An 18,013-nucleotide genomic window follows, 5' to 3' on the forward strand; every position below is an offset into this window, starting at 1 on the left:
ATACTGATGAGTTGTACAGGATCCAATCTTATAAATTATTATTGAATATTATTTGAAGCTTAAACTTTAAAAGTAATAAAATTTCAGTGTTTTAAATTAAAGAGTACTACAATTTGAAATATCAGTATTATTCATTGTGTTATTCATGTATATTATATGTTCATGTATGTTAAACCTTGTAGTAAAATTGAAAATATATCAAGAAAATTGATTTTTCCTAAGACCAAGATGCGTGATATTCAGGTTTATTTCTTTATTCATCTATTCAGGGATAGGCTTCTCTGTAATTATTAGACATAGCCTTGACTACACCTCACTACTATCAAGGTCAAAATAGAAGCTGTCACAGTCGAACATGTATGTTCAGTGGTTTACATGAACTCAGCTTTGCCTCTTCTTCAAATAGAAAGGATAGTTAACTTTGCTGGTAACTAGACATTACTATTGAACACGGCAGTAGTTATTATAGTTGTATAAAATGTACATATGTACACAAGCTTCAATATTTTAATGATAAATAATCTTTCATAAACCTTAAAAAATACATTTCTTTATATTTAGAGCCCTATTTTTAAATAAAATAAGTAAGTACAACTATTGTCAAATTATAAATCCTTTGTAAGAAAAATACAACATAATTTTTTCCATACTTCATTATTTGTAATTACACATTTTCAAAATCGTAAACTTTAAAAATAATCAATAATTGATCTAGGTACTCTATTTGTGACATGAGTTTTGTGCATTTTAATTCCATTTTGTACATGAAAGATATAGTGAATGGTTTCAGTATATTCTGATGTAATTTTTAATACCTGTATAAAATATTAATGTTTAATATAATGAAATGCAATAAATATATTAATATAATAATTAAAAACAGAACAATGTGGCTAACAATGTGTACATTGTACAGGATATAAATAACTGTCCAAGGAGTAAGATGTCAGTTCAAGAAATAATTTAGAGTTGAATGTTCATGTTTTTGATTCTGCTTTTATTTCTATGCAGACAGTAGTATGCCGTCGAACCTGGGTATTGGTAATTCACCACAACCAACATCTAGAAGTTCTTATCATGGGGTTTAGTACACCCTGTACTTTATGAGTACTAAATATAATTGTATAGCCATACATACATACGCTGCAGGCTGACTGGTGTATTGTATATGTTAATATATATTGGGCTTATTTGCCAAAACAGTCAAGTCAAACTAAAACACATAACCATATTAAGCGAAAACCTTGGAACTCACCGACAAACACACACAGTGCTAATACAGTTAAAACAGTGCACAACACTTCAGAAAAACAGGTTGGTGCCATCTTTGAAAAAAATTATAAGAAATATTCAGCCTATAGAGTCCTCCCTGTCTGTGTGTACATGAAAGAACAATACACACACTCACCCATTCGTGTGCATGCATGCTTGTGCGCACACATATGCACATGCACACACACACACATATATATTTTATAACGTATAAGTTTTGAAAACAACTCAAAATATGTTCTAGAGAATAAGATCATCACACATTTCACTTTCCCAAGCTTGGATGTTTCTGTAAGAGGGATCCACAATAGCTCAGTTTCCTTATTTTATATTTTAAACATTTTAGTTCCAAATTTTGGAAGTTGTGATACGACCCCCGTCCCACAATTGATTTGTAATTATATGTAAAGCAGTGTGTCATACAGTCTAGGAGGCTGGGAGCCAATTTGTATTGTATAAGCTTGCAATATAGTTTTTTGTAAAATTAATAGAGGAATTTATTTATTTTAAGAAAGAAATTGATTATCAATATCAATAGTTTTAACGGAGGTCAAATTAGAAGGTTATCAAAATGTAAAAATTGATTTTTTCTAAGATTATATTTTTTATGTTGGCGCACTTGAAAGCAATGTCAGACATGTAAAATAAAATAAAATTATCATCAGCCAACCGCACGACTATTTGGCTAAAAATAGTGACTTTCTACATCTCGTTGTCTGATTGCTGCTTTTCTGATAGTTTAGAAGCTGAGAGTCAGTTTGCACTGTATAAGCACACAACCTAGCTTTTCTTAAAATGATAGAATTTTTTGTAAGAAAACATTTATTGTCAGCCTTACTAGTGTGAGTGGTAGTCAAACTGGAAGTGTATCAAAAGTGTTACAGTATTGAAAGAGATTTATTTTCTCAGATAGACACACTTTGAACCAACCACCAGACACAAATAATACGCACCTCAACAAGATTAAGGGATTACTTTTTTAATAGCTTGTACTTAGTTTATTGTTTAACATCTAACAATAATATTTTTATGTTATAAGCCTTCTACTAGTAGTCAAGTACAGAATATTTTTTTAAATTTTGGATTCTAATTAACTTAGGGCAGTTAATGAAAGTGAAAAACACAAAAATAAAAGTAAAATTAAATCTTACTTTAATTAACGATAATCTGTTCTTTGAAATTCCACCCTCAATATCTCTCTCGTTTTACCTCCTCTGGCTGAGATAACGACTTGAATATGCTGTGGCATTGTTCTAATGAGTCGTCTAAGGCTGTCTTTGAGACAACCACACCCTTTCTTCTTGTAACGCTATTTCCAGCTCATCCAAGGTCATGGGTTGGTTTGGCCAGCTCCAGATGCTTCTCCCTAGTTGATCCCAGACCTGTTCAATTTAATTTAGGTCTGGACTTTAAGCAGGCCACTCCAATACTGATGTATTATGTACATCCAATTACTGTCGAACTACTCTTGTTGCATGTGGTCGGGCTCCATCTTGCTCATATACAAAATCTTGACCTGCTCCTTCTGCTTTCGGATGAATATGGACGTCCAGCAACTCATCTACATAATATTCTAAACTGACAAAAATTCACAGAACTACACCTGACATTTTTCTAATTTCATTCTTGTTTGGACCTGATAAACAAATCAGGTTATTTATCTTTAACAGTACTATTTGGAAATAAAATGACTTATCTTCCTTATCAAGATGCTGCCTTTATCTGTGGGCAAAGTATAACTCTCTCATGTTATTTATATTTATTGTACACCAAGCAATAGAAGTGATCTCATAATTGTTTTGAGGTGTGTAGTTACATCAGCCAATGAGATACAGAGATTGAAAGTTTTAATTTTCACCCATATATTCGATCTTCATACAGTTGGTTGATGATGATATAACTTTATTTACATGTTTGATAGTTGGTTTAAGTGTCTTAAGCTAAACAAAATCTGAGAAAATAATTATTGTTCAATATCTTAAATGCTTTTGATTACCCCAACAAAACTAGTGTGGCTGATGATCTAACTTCTTCCTTAAGGAATTCCTGAATGATTTTACGAAACACTTGATTGTATGGTGGTACAATCCAAATTGGCTCTGAAACTAATATTAATTATCAAAACTGAGTATTTTTCCTTATATTTTTAAACAATATCTTTGATTCCTGAACTATACAGTTAGACCTCTGCAATGGATGACTATTTAGTAAAATATTTCCTTCCAGGAACATGAGACTAATGCCCTCAATATTTATGATTGTGCAGTCTCCAAGTGTACTGCAGCATCCCACAACTAATCTCTATGCAATAGAAGACTATGTAGTAAAATCTTTTCTTTCAGGACCATGAAGCTATTGCTCCCTCTGTTTATGGTTGTGCAGAGTCTGGAAGTAACTGCATCTGCCAGGATACTTGCTCTGTGTACTGCAGCATCCCACAGCCACTCTCTCTGGTGCTACCAATACATGGCAGCTTTGGCAGAGAGAGAGCATCAGGTACAATATACCTTTTTTAGTGGTTTATACTTAAACTTTATAAAGAAGACTATCACCCTTTAGTTATTTTTTCCAGTTTTGGGAATACAAAAATACTTTATTCATTAAAGTTTTGTATATTCATTCTCATCTTTCACTCGCATGAGTTTATGCTGGTTTATTCACAAATCTCTCGGTGCCAAGAGTTACTTCCTTCCAACTATAATTGTACTAACAGACTTGACAATACTAATAAACGGTTATTCTCTACAGCAAAAAATGCCATAGTTCAAAAATGAAGAAAAATAAAATGGGCTGTAAAAATAAACAAACCATAAACATATATAATACATTTGTATCCAAAATTCTATTAGAAATTTCCTTGTCAAGAAGATAGTGGCACAGAGGAAGTTGAAAACCCAAAGAAACAAGATAGTACAAAGGGGAAAATATTAATTTATGCTGAATACAATGGCAAATGTATATGTTGGCATTTAAGTAAAACAAAACATTCCTTGGAATCTGGTTCTTAAACTCCAGGTGGTCATGCATAACAAATTCTGAATATGAACAACACCAATGAGGAAATAGTATCCAGAGATGATTTCTTAGTAATCATGTGGGTCAAATAATGTAGCATGGAATGAATCTGATATAAAGAAATATACTCTTTAAAATTCCAAAGAAAGAAATGCTATACAGTACTTGTTGATCTCTCATAAAGTAACCAGAAAAATAATGGGTTGTTACATTAAGAAAATTTTAAATTATCGTAGAAATGTGACTGAAAATCCAATATTTTTGCCTCATAAATGACTGCACGACCTATGATATTCGTACCTTACATTTTTAATCCTGGTTTAATTAAGTTTTTCTTAACTGTATAAGTTAATGTATACATTTTATTGTTTTGTAGAATTGTTCTTCTAGTGTTTGCTAGGTTATTATCAGTATTTTCTCTTTTTCCATTAAAGGAATATTAAGGATTATTATATATATATATATATATATATATATAAAATAATCCTTAGCATACTATACATATATAGTACGTCCCGGCAGAGCAAGTACTTTTTGTGATTCAATGTTTATTGAATTAAATTAAATTAGGCTACTGCCACTTATATAAATTTAATAAACGTGCATATATATATGTATATATATATATATATATATATATATATATATATATATATATATAATAATCCTTAGCATACTATATATATATATATATATATATATATATATATATATATAAAATAATCCTTAGCATACTATATATATATATATATATATATATATATATATATATATATATATATATATATATATATATTGTAACTTGAATCTTGTATGCATGGTGTTCTTCAGCCATTCAATTTATGGTTTTCCCATTTGATATATCCGTAAATCATTTTGAGAATATTACCAGGTTGATGCCACAGACACTGACTTCTCAATGACACCTTATTGAATAGGGTATAGACGTCTTTGGTGAAGAAGGAGATAAATTAATTGTTGGTACTAGTAATGAGTTTTTAGCGAATTACGTATGCCATCAAAATCTATTAAATGAAGCCCTTTCTTGATATTTGTGATACTTCTGAGGTTTCTGAGGAACTCTCAAGACCCAATTGTATTCTGTTTTTACAAATTACCTTTATCTTTATTGTAGTTCCTTAATGTTACTGATGACATATAGCCCCCACCAAAACTTTGATGTGAAAATTTTGATTCTTTCATGGAACTATATAGTTAATGATTCATTTCCTATATTATGCATAATATGTGAAAGACCTGAAACTAACATTCATCCACACTTTACATGATCCAAGTCCAATCAGCCTGGAATTGTGCATATCAAAGTTTGTGACTTATTCATCATTTAGCCAAATCCTTCAAATCCTTAAAACTTCTTTATTGGTAGTTGGTAAGAACTCGTGTACAGTATTGCAGTGTTATCTTTTGTAGGTAATAAACACTACCAATGGTTACATAAGGGCTAAACATTCAGAGTATAATTAAAAAAATAACTTTATCCACAGTAACATAGTATATGTTTTGTGAAGTTGACTGACGATGGAATCCTTGATTCTGAAAGGCCTAGCAAAATTAATTAAATTAATTATTGGAATATGTGTTGTAACTCATTAGAGATATTAAATTAAAATAGTATGTTTTTGATTAAATTTTGATTTTTGGGTAATACATTAAGCTAAATTATTTATTACAATTCATACTTTGTAAACTAATTAATTAATCCAGTTTCTTTATTATAGTTTTCATGAAATTACTATAAGATTTACTGGCTAATAATACTTTTTTCCATACATTTTAAATAATTTGTTATTAGAAACAATCAAACTAACTGATGAAATAGATAATGATAACACAATACGCTTCTGACAACAGGATAGCGATCTGTAATTTTAGATGGGGAAAAAAATGAAGCTGAAAGGATTTAGGTACTTGAGAATTATCACCATTGTTTTTATTATTGCTATCCGACATTATAATGTATGTAATGTGGTTGACAAGTTATTTAAATGTATAACAAAAGTATGTAATATTAATCAGACACTATGCACTCTCAATTAGTAATATATTAACATTTTAAAGTCCTCTTTCCTAAGGAACTAGTTCCACTGTAGTGATTAGCATAAGTATCAAATTACAGTTAACTAGCATAATTAGCACAAGTATCAAGTGTTAACTGTTTTGTACTTTTCCAGATCACAGTTTTGGGAGTTGATGAACCAAAAATTCAAATACCAAATATTACTACATTCGTTGCAGGTGAAGTGTATAATATCTTTAACATCGATTTCAGTGATTACAAACCAGGCTGGTTAGAACAGCTCAACATCGGAAGGATATATCCTGGCTTCCAGTTCTGGGACGAATCAGCATCTAAAAGAATATTGCACTCAAGTGCACTACAGAATGTTTTGAACCGCTACAAAAATATCAAGAAGCCTTTTGATTTGATAATCCATGACAATGTGAATGCTCAAGCACTTCTTGGATTGGTACATCTATTTGGAAATCCTCCTTTGATTTTGGCAACAACTTTTAGTTCACCTCAGTGGATGACGTTTCGGGCAGGAAATATCTTCAACCCTGCCTATATCCCCAGTATGATAACATGCTCTGGACAATACATGACTTTTTATGAGAGATTTTTCAACACCTTTAACTACGTTTTCCTGGAGTGGTACCAAAGATTCGTCTCAGAGCCTTTCCAAGACAGGTTGATGAAAGAAGTGCTTGGGCCTGATTTACCTCATGTGAGAGACATCGCCAAGCAAGCAAATATCATCATTGTCAACCACCACTTTGCTCTGAATGGCCCAAGGCCTATGTTACCTGGTGTCATTGAACTCGCAGGTCTTCACATCACCGAACCCAAGCCATTACCAAAAGTAAGATGTACAAAAGTTTTGGTGTAACATTTTAAAATAACTAATGATAATGGCCTAACTAAAAAGCAAGAGAAAATGTAACAAATATAGCGGTCTCATTGGATCAACCTTTTATGTATTTAATAAATAAAACCCTTTATTCGTTCAATGGACTGTGAGGATAATGTACTGTACTCTATTTGAATTTAGTAAAAGATACATGGTCTCAATTTGTAAGTTTTTAACACCATTCAATTGTATTCATGTAATACAGTATGAATAAAGAATATTTTCCACCAATGGTACTTTAATCTCTATTGATATGACTTATTGTATTACAAGCAAGTTTTATTAATTCTTTCTAATTTAGGTGCATAAGAGTATAAAAATTATATTTAAATTGGCCATTGTGTTTCTTAGTAGAAAAATAGTAAGATTTCAGGATATAATTTCAAATCATCCATCGTCAGTAACAAACTTTGAACAAAGAGTAGAAAAATGTTTTTAATTGAGATAGTCCCAAAACTTTTTACAGAAATATTCCGTTTTTTAGAAGGTTTTTATAATTTTCAAAAAAAATTTAAATAACTAAATCCTCAGTTTATGAGGATTTTTATATAGAATATTTTTACCAAAACTCTTGTTGTTCCTAATACAAGTGTTACTTAAGAGAGGTTTCCTCCACTTTTTAATACACTTATATATTACAATTTAATTTTTGTCTATTTTATTCTTTTAATAATACCAAATTTAAATTTAAAAATCTTGTATTTATATAGGTGTTTTTATGTAGAGATCTTGATGAGTTTTCTTTGGTTGAAGGACATCAAAGACTTCATGGATGGAGCAGAACATGGAGTTATCATGCTCAGTTTTGGTTCCAACGTTGACTCAACATGGTTGCCAAGAGGTTTTGAGAATGTTGTATTGGCAGCACTGAGGCAACTGCGACAGCGAGTGTTATGGAAATGGGACAAAGACTTGCCTGACATCCCACCTAACGTGAAACTGAGCAAGTGGCTCCCTCAAGGAGATATTTTTGGTATATTTAGATTATTATTGCTTATTTTACATTTTATTGACTATAAAGATTAAACTCAATTAAATGTAAATCAATCTCAAGGTTGAAAAGTAATTATAAAGCGTAACTAGTATTTTCTAAAGAAATATTTCATACAATATACAAGTACAAACTAAACACATCAAGAGAAAAACATTGTATGAGATTATTTTAGGATACTGCAGATTAGAAGAGACTAAATAAAGGGTGGAGCGCGGAAATTTGCTTTTTTGCACTGCAGGCTAAGACGGCACTGTTGGTCGAAGAGAGAGGGGAGAGTGGGCGTGGCTTATAGTGGCTGACGGGAGATTTGTATTCCTCCGCGTTCCAGTTGCCATCATGCAGTGGACACGACAAGAGAGGTCGTTTTGTGTTGAAGCGTATTTTTCAAATGCCCACTCAGTCATTGCAGTGCAGCGTGCTTTTCGTTTACGATTCGCTGTTCGCCCCCCACGCGGACGTGTTCCTGGTCGGCAATCAATTGTAAATTGGGTAACTGCATTCAGAACAGCAGGGAATGTGTCATGTGTACGAAGGGGACCTCAGAGAAGGATTACAACACCGGAAAACATCGATAGAGTTAGAGCAGCAGTACTGCAATCTCCAAAACGCTCTGCTCAGAAGCAATCACTTGCTCTTGGCATTTAGAGACGTTCTCTCCACCGGATTCTTCATGATAAACTGAGATTTCACCCGTATAAAATGTGCGTGGTCCATCAATTGTCAGCACGGGACTATTTGACACGACGTACTTCTTGTGAAGACATGCTTGCAACTATACCGCGTGACGCAATCGTGTTCTTTTCTGATGAGGCACATTTTCACCTCAGTGGGTGTGTTAACAAGCAAAACATGCGCTACTGGAGTGAAAAAAACCCCAGAGAAGTCCACCAGAGACCTCTGCATTCGGACCGCGTCACTGTGTGGTGCGCCATATCACGAGTAGGCATCATTGGCCCTTACGTTTTTCAGGATAACTGTCGTGCCATAACTGTGAACTCCAAACGGTACTTGACTACGATACAGGATTTTTTTTCAGTCGCCTCTTAAGGCAATGCAATTAGAGGATACATGGTTCCAACAGGATGGTGCCACTGCACAAACAGCAAGGGTTACCATGAATTGTTTGAGGCAAATGTTTCCTGGACGGCTTATCTCTTTGAGGGGTGATGTGAACTGGCCGGCACGCTCACCAGAATTAGCCCCATTCGATTTTTTTCCTTTGAAGTTACCTGAAGTCGAAGGTGTCTATCAACCGACCCAAAACTTTGGAAGACCTAAGAAACAATATTGAGGCTGAAATTGGCAGAATACCAGTCGACATGCTTGTTAGAGTTAATGAAAACTTCAGAAAACGTATGCAGCAGTGTGTGGATTCCGAAGGTCGACATTTACCAGATACATTATTTAAAACCATGTAATTTAAAAATTCCCTTACTGTTCAATATAATTAAAATAAAAAATAATTTTTTCTAAGGTTCATAACTTTTTTATTTCATTTGCAAATCAGCAAATTACCGCGCTCCACCCTGTAGCTAGTCATATCAGGAGAGAATGATATTTGATTTTTTACTAAGAAAGATACACATTATGTTTTGGCAAATATGTTAAAAAATGGCAACCATGTTTAACTGTTTGTTTAATGGCCTAACACTTAAAAAAGTACAAACGTGAAAGCTTAAATTTGTTTAATCATTAACTTTTCATAATTAATTATAACTGTTTTGGTGAGGGATGGAAATTGTTATTATGATGGATTTAAACAGGAATCAGAAACCTCTATTATTGTAATCGGTTATATTTTAGCTCTCACATCACTCTAAAATAATGCTTTAACTAACATTTTTCATATAACCTAATTAACAAAGGTGAAGGTTTATTTAGTAACAATTCAGAAATTTAACTTTGATCTACTATGTTGGTAAATCAACCTTTACACTTTGAATAAGTTGTCTTTGTGTAGACATACTTGAAGATTGGTCTATTACATTAAGAGATAGTTCAAACATCATTGTTTGTAATTGTTGTGTAACAGCTTGAGGCTCTGAACACATATCTAGAGCAGCTAACACAAAGTGAAGTAATAGCTCAAATGGATAAGGAAAACAGGTCTTCTGACAAAAGGTAGCAGTCATTCACTTTTAGACACAGAAAGAAGGATGAAGTTGAGAAGATAAGGTATATAGTGCAGCGATGCACTTACAGTAGTGAGGGGGGTTGAACAAGGCCTGTCCCTCCAAGAGCATTTTATTTAAAAATAATCCATAGTATGTATATATTATAGTAAATTTTCAACTAAAAATAATGTGTATGTAGGAACTTTGCAATCAAGGACAATATAATATATATAAATTCAAACTTTATAACTATTTTAAGTTACCAAATACACTGCGCATATGAGGCATATTCAGAAAGTAATTGTACTGAGGCCTCACGGCCAGAAGGATTTTTTTCAACATGTGGCTACACTGCTAGGTAACCTGATTCCTCCCTTCCGCAATGAGACCAGTTAGTATCAGTCAGTAGGTTGAGAACTGTTGATGCGAGACTGTGTTTCGTAAAAAATGTCAATCTAATCTGAGAGCCTCAGTACACTTACTTTCTGGAAATGCCTTGTATAATCATTCAATTTTGTTCAAAACTCTAAATATTTTAATTTTGCCGTCACACAGCAACTAAGAAAGTGAGGTTAGTTTGTACCATTTCTTGCAGCTTCTACCTGTACCCTGTACTTTCACTACTGGATGCAGCAGATACTGCTAAACGAGTTCAATATTTTGTACCAGAAACAGTGATAAAAGTGTAAAGTATCTGTATTGTAAAAGTACCTGTACTGGGTACATTCAGTTTGTGGTAACTTTTTCTCTCGGGATAGACAAGTACCCAATACAGATGATCTATTACAGTAGTCCCTACATGATCATTTGTCACAGTAGTGAGTGAGTTGCTGAGCTCTGAGCAGTTCTGTACTGTATTTGTTGCCATTCGTTGTTACTACGAGGTAACACAGCCCTGGGCAGTCTGGTGATATGCATGTTAAAACAAGCAGTTGTCAGTTACATTAAACTGACAAAATCTGCTCAATTTAATGTGTTAAAAATTAAGGGTTTTAAATTGTGATTTACATAAATACATGTTAAGGATAGTGAATAAAAGCTCCATAACAAGGCCAATACTGAATTTTGTGAACTACTCGGTCAAGAATAAAAGTTAAGATGATAAATTAATAACAACATTGTTTTCATACTGTTTAAAAGTTTCATACTTAATTACAGTAAACATGTATACACATTTGGTATTAATCGGATCACAAGTTTCTAACTTATGAATTTTCAAAGATGCAGTTTATTCTTTGCTTAAAGTTTGTTATTGACAATGAAAGGTATGACATAATATAAAGGTGTTATATCTTTTATAACCTATAACGATGGCAAATGTCCGAAATCCTAATGCAGTTTAGTTGAAAAGTGCCAAAAACCTGTGATTTTTCATAGTTAGCGATATAAAACTGGAATTTATTATTAGTAAACAGTTTTATGTGTTGAAAAGCAGAAATAAACAAGCTAAATTTTAATAAAAATCCCGTTGTTTTAACTCTATTAGTGAGTGGTCAACTTTCAAACTCGGATATTTATACTTTTTGGTCTGAGAGTAGACATTGAGATTTAATTTTGTTCTTGATTTCTGATTTAAACTTAACTATTTTGTCATTATTATGATTAATGTTGTTTTAGTTATATACAGTTCATATAAACAGTATTTGTTGCAGATGATTTTAATAATCCCTGTATAAACCTCTTGGTGTTGGTAGAGTGGTTTTAATGTAAACTTTAAACACTCAGAAGTATTATAAAATAACTATTTTTAGGACCTATATCTCAATTATTTTCCAGGGGAGAGCCCCCTACTGATCTAGAGGGTTTCCCATTTCTCAGTCTCCCCAGTGCTCCAGACATCCTCTAGAGAAGATTTCTGGGTGTGGTACTGGTATAGTGTGTAATAAATTCTACATCACGTATTTAATATAATACTAATAATACATAAATAAAATAATTAATACGCCAGTACATTAAGGCATTGTCTGCCAGTATATTAAGGAGCTGTACTCTTTGAACACTTCCACCAATGTTCCAGTACATCCCAAACTGCGCCTGTTTGTCACCCACTGTGGTTTGCTCAGCGTGCAAGAGGCTATATACCGCAAAGTACCGATGTTAGCCCTACCGTTGTACATAGATCAGATAGACAATGCTGCTCTGTTGGTGAGACACAACCTCTCCATCCAACTCAATGTTTACAATCTCAATGCTGACCAACTGCGAGATGGGATTATGGAGATTCTGTCAAATCCAGTGTGAGTGCTGTTGGTTAACTTAAACAGATTTAATAAGTCAAGTAGTTTTATATTTTTATAAACCAGTTATATTTTCAATACTATTATCAATTCCAAACCAACAATATAAATTTAGTAACGTGCAAAATTAGTATGGATGCTCTGTGTACTCTTGTTGTAATATAGGATCATTTGTATTATTGCCTACAGTGTGGCCCGTGAAGCTAAAGGTAACATGAGTTTAGTTCCACATAAGGCTGACTATACTGATTGACTGAAAATTCTTTGTTTAAAGTTCATTATTGACAATGGGTCTCAGACTTCCATTTTTGAATCCCAAAATACTGCACCCTACCCAATGTGAATATAATAGGCTTCTCTTATTGACCATAATGATTCATAGACGTCTAGAATACCTCTGTGAAATAATTTTTTCAAAATATTGATTTCCAAGGGAGTGTGTCTGTCACCACCAACTGAATAGATACATGAATAAACTAATTGTAGTGATACTAACGAATGTTTATTAAAGTTTTTAGTTTCTTAGTTACAATATATAGTATGAACAGTATACAGGTATAGTAATCTCACCTCTTAACTTTTCCAGTACAGAAAATAAATTCAAGATCTTAAAGTTGTGTTTATTAATTTACTCGAAGTTTGTTTTAGATTATTTTTCATTATAATCGTTTCTACAAAATTGGATAATAAGATGTACATTGATGCAACATGTAAAGAATTCTTTCAGTCACAAACTTCACTGTTCACTGGAGTTTTCACTTCTTCAACGCTTCTGAAGTGTTTTCCTCCCATTGCTTCATTAAGCAGTCCAAACACATAAAGCCCATTAGTGACAAGGCCTGGAGAAAAATATTGGTGTATGAGACATTCAAAAGTCAAGGGAAGTACGTATACTGGCAATGCCTATGGAAGAATTGTGGTGCATCAATAAAATCAGATGCGTACATTGTAGCAGAAAAGAAGAGCTATGCCCAGTGACTATGCGCACACTATTAATTATCACCGCTGCAGTGGCCTGCGACTGCTTCGTCACCTGCACCTGGCATACCGCCTATCACTGCCTCGCTGCCAGCACTTGACACCCCTGTCAGCTCTAGGCTAGCCCTAGATACAGTGCCGTCTCAGCCTGCCGAACCGTGCATAGACAAGGACGTAACAATCCTGACACCTCTTCTGCTCTCAAAATACTTGCTGAAAATGTCATGTTGAAAGCAGAAAACTTAAGGCTGAAGTTAAACTAACTCTTGACTGTTCCATTGAATCGGACCAACAACTGCTAGAATTTACAGATGTAATATTTACAACCTCGGAAACATCAATACCACATGACACATCGTACTCTAATGTTGTAAATACATCAGTACAGACTGAAAAATGCAGCAGTACAGATACAACTTTAGTCGAGGTTATGAGGAGAATAGCTGAAATAGAAAAAGAAATTCTCGAGTTAAAACACCCCTGATGTGAATGTGAAATTCTTAGAAAAGAAACAAAAAATATGATCAAAACAATAACATGTATGGAAGAGCAAAAAAAGTTTTAATTGGCAATGAAATGCCTACCTCCCTCTCTTTAACTGAAGAACACCTTAGCTTCAGTATACTGGTGTCAAATAGTTATGAGGTGCTTGCAGGACTATTCAAAGACAATAAGATGGGCCAGTTCATCACAGTGGAAAAAAATAAAAAGTGCAAAAAACAAAAAAAATTGCTTCCAACTAATTTTTTACAACACAACAAAAAATAAATAATAGATAGATAAATTTAATAATAAATGTTTAGAGTTATTATTCCTCACTTTAAGAAGGTTACATTGGTTGGAGATAGCCACTGGACAGGGCTCACAGCTCTCATCAGGGAGATGACTACCAGTCACAATAACATCACTGGGATATATAAACCTGGTGTGGTCTCAGATGTTGCTCCATCGCTCTCCTCCAGCCCACTTAAAGAACATTGCTACTTGCTTCTCGGTAGAACGAATGATCTGACTGCTGGGAGTCGGGTATCTTCTTTAATAAGGAAAATGCTTAAAAAATTGCCAAGATACAAATTCTACACACATTTTTTTATTGAAAATAAAACATAAAGTGTACTGAAATAGACAGTTGGACTTATTACTAACTCTTCTTACAATTCTCTTTCTGTTAGGGCAGAATTCCCAAAAAAGTTAAATTATACAATAATTTACAATATAGAGATTTAATAATCATTATTATTAAAAATATATCATCCAGAATTCTGAAAGATTTAATCTACTTAGCTTTTTGATATGATGTTGACTAAGCAAATCTCCATAAGATGTTCTACTCAGTTTTTTTTAGTTCTGGAGATATTGAGCATACTGTTACTGGAGGAATGTATGTACTGGATATAATATCCATTATACGAGTAATATATTCAATTTAAATCTGCATTGCTTATAATTTTTTTTGTTTGATAAATTTGATATACAAGATGTTTTCTATAAATGTACAGCCTTGCAATAGACTCTTATGTGTTATAGAGTATCTAACAGCTCAACTTTGTATGTTTTGGCAACCATAATGTGACATTTACATATACAACTTTGATAAATAAAGCTATGAACAGTTATCATGCAGGAAAGAGTGGCTTACAAGTAACATCAAATTTCACAATATAAGTGAACGGTGGAGGATTCATGTGCTTAACCGTATTTTCATCATTATAGTTGAATTGATTACCAAATAGGACTGGAACCGGTTAGAGGAGGGATGCCGACGGTAGAAAGAAAGACAACCAGCTTCGAGTAAATCATACAGTCGTTGCTGTCATCACATCTGCCCATCACTTGTACTGTATATTTTTGTGTTCTAAGCAATTGTAGCGGCATATTGATCTTTATGAACAGTAAAGGACTTGGTATGACTGTTTAGCAGTTTTATAAACAATTTTGTGCATTTATAACATTTGTAATGGTATCTAATTATTTCATTTCTAAATTAATATGAATTCAGGTTCCTGAAAGATATCAGCTGTATTGAAGAAACCGTACAATAATAATAGAAGCGCTTCAATAATAAAGGTGCTATCAGTGAAAAGTAGGAGGTGGCAAGATGCCCTGCTCACCACCGAGCGATACAAAGTCAACATGGCAACACCTCACTCCCCCTCTCACCTCGAACACCAGTCCTATTTTGTAATCAACTCGACTATAGTACTGTGTGAACATTTCAGGTACAAGAGAAACACGGAACGGATGGGTAACCTGATGACAGACATGCCTCTGACCTCCAAACAGCAGGCAGTGTTCTGGAGTGAATATGCCATCAGACACCAAGGAGCACCACATCTACGCTCAGCTGCTGCAGACATGTCCTGGATTCAGCTGCTCATGCTTGATGTCATAGGTACTGCCTTCTTGATATTGCTGATTGTTTTGTGGGCAGTCAAGACGGTACTTCTATTTTTCTTGAGGAGATTTGTCTTCTCAACATCAAAGAGTAAAGTAGATTGAATTAATTTGTCATAGTTCGTGTTTTTATCTGAGTAGTATTTATTTAGTAAAATCAAAATTAAAACAATATATTTTGAATTATTGTAATGTTCAATTTTTCTGGTAATAGAACTCTTTCAGTAAGAGAATAAACAGTGATAAAGCTATGAGCTGGATGCACTGAAGATTGCACATTATTCGATGGAACATCATGATCTATGATGAACTAAACTTATTATTTCTTCAACATTGTAACTGGAAAATTTTAATTGCATGTATAGTTTGTATATTTTGAATGTATAATGTATGTTACAAGCCACCACAATCAGATCGATTGTGAAAAACCATCAGATTTTAATTCTAAAAACTACCCATAGAATACAAGAAATAAAAATGCAATAGTCTTCCCTAAACATAATTTCAAGTATTTATTAACCAAAATTCACTATGCAAGAACCAGATATTTTTTAAGTATTGTTTTTCAAAACAAAAAATATTTAACTGAAACTAAAAATTTTAGATATTGGTTAAAATAATATCTAATAAATCGAGCATTTAATTTACTAAATGTGATTTATTTATTTATTATATAATAATTATGTATTTTAGATGTGAAGTTAGTATCATAATTTATAACTAAACTAACACTATTTAATGTACAGAAAATTTAATTAGTAACAAAACAGCTAACTGACTTCGGTCTCTAATGAAGTGTCTCCTAAGAAAATAGTTTTTAAGTGGTAATACTCTGACATATTATTATTGCTCTGCACATAAATCTTACCATGGAACAATTGTAAGTAATTAACGTAATATTTTTACAAAGAAATTAGAACTTTACAAAGAATCATACATAGCTGTTGTGACTTAGTAAATGAATACTGGACTTATGAAATAAGATTTTTAAGGTAGTGACTCTTCACATCGAATGGAGAATGGTCTACAATGAGTTTTTACTGTAAACTTAGCTAAAGATGTACATCATTATGAAGGGGTTTTTAGCAGAGATGAATGCTAAAGGGAAAAACCTGGTATCTGTTATTATAATAGAAAATTGTCGTTTTTAGGTTGGGCTTTGGACTTAATTTGATGTACGTTTTATATTACACTTTAAAACAATGTACATCTTGAGCTATGCTTACATTGCATTTTTTTGCCGAACTCCTTGTAGACCATCCTTTATTGGATGTGAAGAGTCACTAACTACCTTAAAAACTATTTCATAAGTCCAGTATTCATTACTAAGTTTAACTTTCACAACTAGAACTAAGACAAGAATATTAAACCATCTAGAACAGGACCTAAATCGTAAATGTTTTAAACTTTAAGTCACCATAATTTTTTAGAGAGTGAACCCTTTGATGTCAGATTTGCAGAATTGTACTCTACTAATAAAGACTTTTAATTTGATGTACTACTCAACCTATGCTCTCATTTAAGATTTCCTTCTGACTCCTTATGGACCATCCCCCTGACATGACAAAAATATGGTAGTTACTTCAAAAAGTACATTTATAGGTGTAGTAATGATGTACCAAGTTTTATTACTTTACCTGTAATCGTTCAGGAATTATCAAGACTGTGCTGGACCTTTTTACACCATGTATAACTCGGACTATCAATCTAGTTCGCAGTAATCACTCAAGAACAAGCATTTTTCCATATAACAACTTCCATGTAACAGAGGACATTTAATTTTATAATACCTTTAACAAGATATTTAAAGAAAAAAAGTATTAGGTATTAACCCATACAGTCTACTATACCAGCTGTACGGTCTGCAAACAGATGAGAGTAGTGACTCAACAGCTATTGACAGTGCAGCCTCAGCACCGACTAAGTACGGCTATACGGCATATCCAGTTGACACAGCACTTGGTTGCCATTTTAAGCAAATAAATTCATTTATATCAAGACTTCAAGAAATATTTAATTTTGTAATTCCTTAACAGGAGCAGTCAGTCAAAGCTTACCTAAAAATTTGTCTACATTTAT

The 18,013-nt window shown here is 33.0% G+C and overlaps 1 protein-coding gene across 3 annotated transcripts; it reads left to right on the forward strand.

Annotated features, from left to right (window-relative positions):
• Positions 1–331: 331 nt before the first annotated feature.
• Positions 332–17,435, forward strand: LOC124354736 (UDP-glucosyltransferase 2-like). 3 transcript variants are annotated; one of them, XM_046805402.1, is made up of 6 exons: positions 332–427; positions 3,615–3,768; positions 6,480–7,169; positions 7,971–8,190; positions 12,343–12,562; positions 15,760–17,435. In XM_046805402.1, exons 2-6 carry the CDS (start codon positions 3,619–3,621, stop codon positions 16,037–16,039), a joined length of 1,560 nt encoding a protein of 519 aa, XP_046661358.1. In that variant the 5' UTR covers positions 332–427; positions 3,615–3,618; the 3' UTR covers positions 16,040–17,435. The 3 variants fall into 3 exon arrangements, with proteins under 3 accessions (XP_046661358.1, XP_046661359.1, XP_046661357.1); XM_046805403.1 differs by having other exon boundaries at positions 373–427; positions 3,655–3,768; XM_046805401.1 differs by lacking the exon at positions 332–427 and adding an exon at positions 465–584.
• Positions 17,436–18,013: the final 578 nt, after the last annotated feature.

The sequence above is a fragment of the Homalodisca vitripennis genome, chromosome 2 (genome assembly GCF_021130785.1).
Source record: "Homalodisca vitripennis isolate AUS2020 chromosome 2, UT_GWSS_2.1, whole genome shotgun sequence".
NCBI classification, from domain to species: Eukaryota; Metazoa; Arthropoda; class Insecta; order Hemiptera; family Cicadellidae; genus Homalodisca; species Homalodisca vitripennis.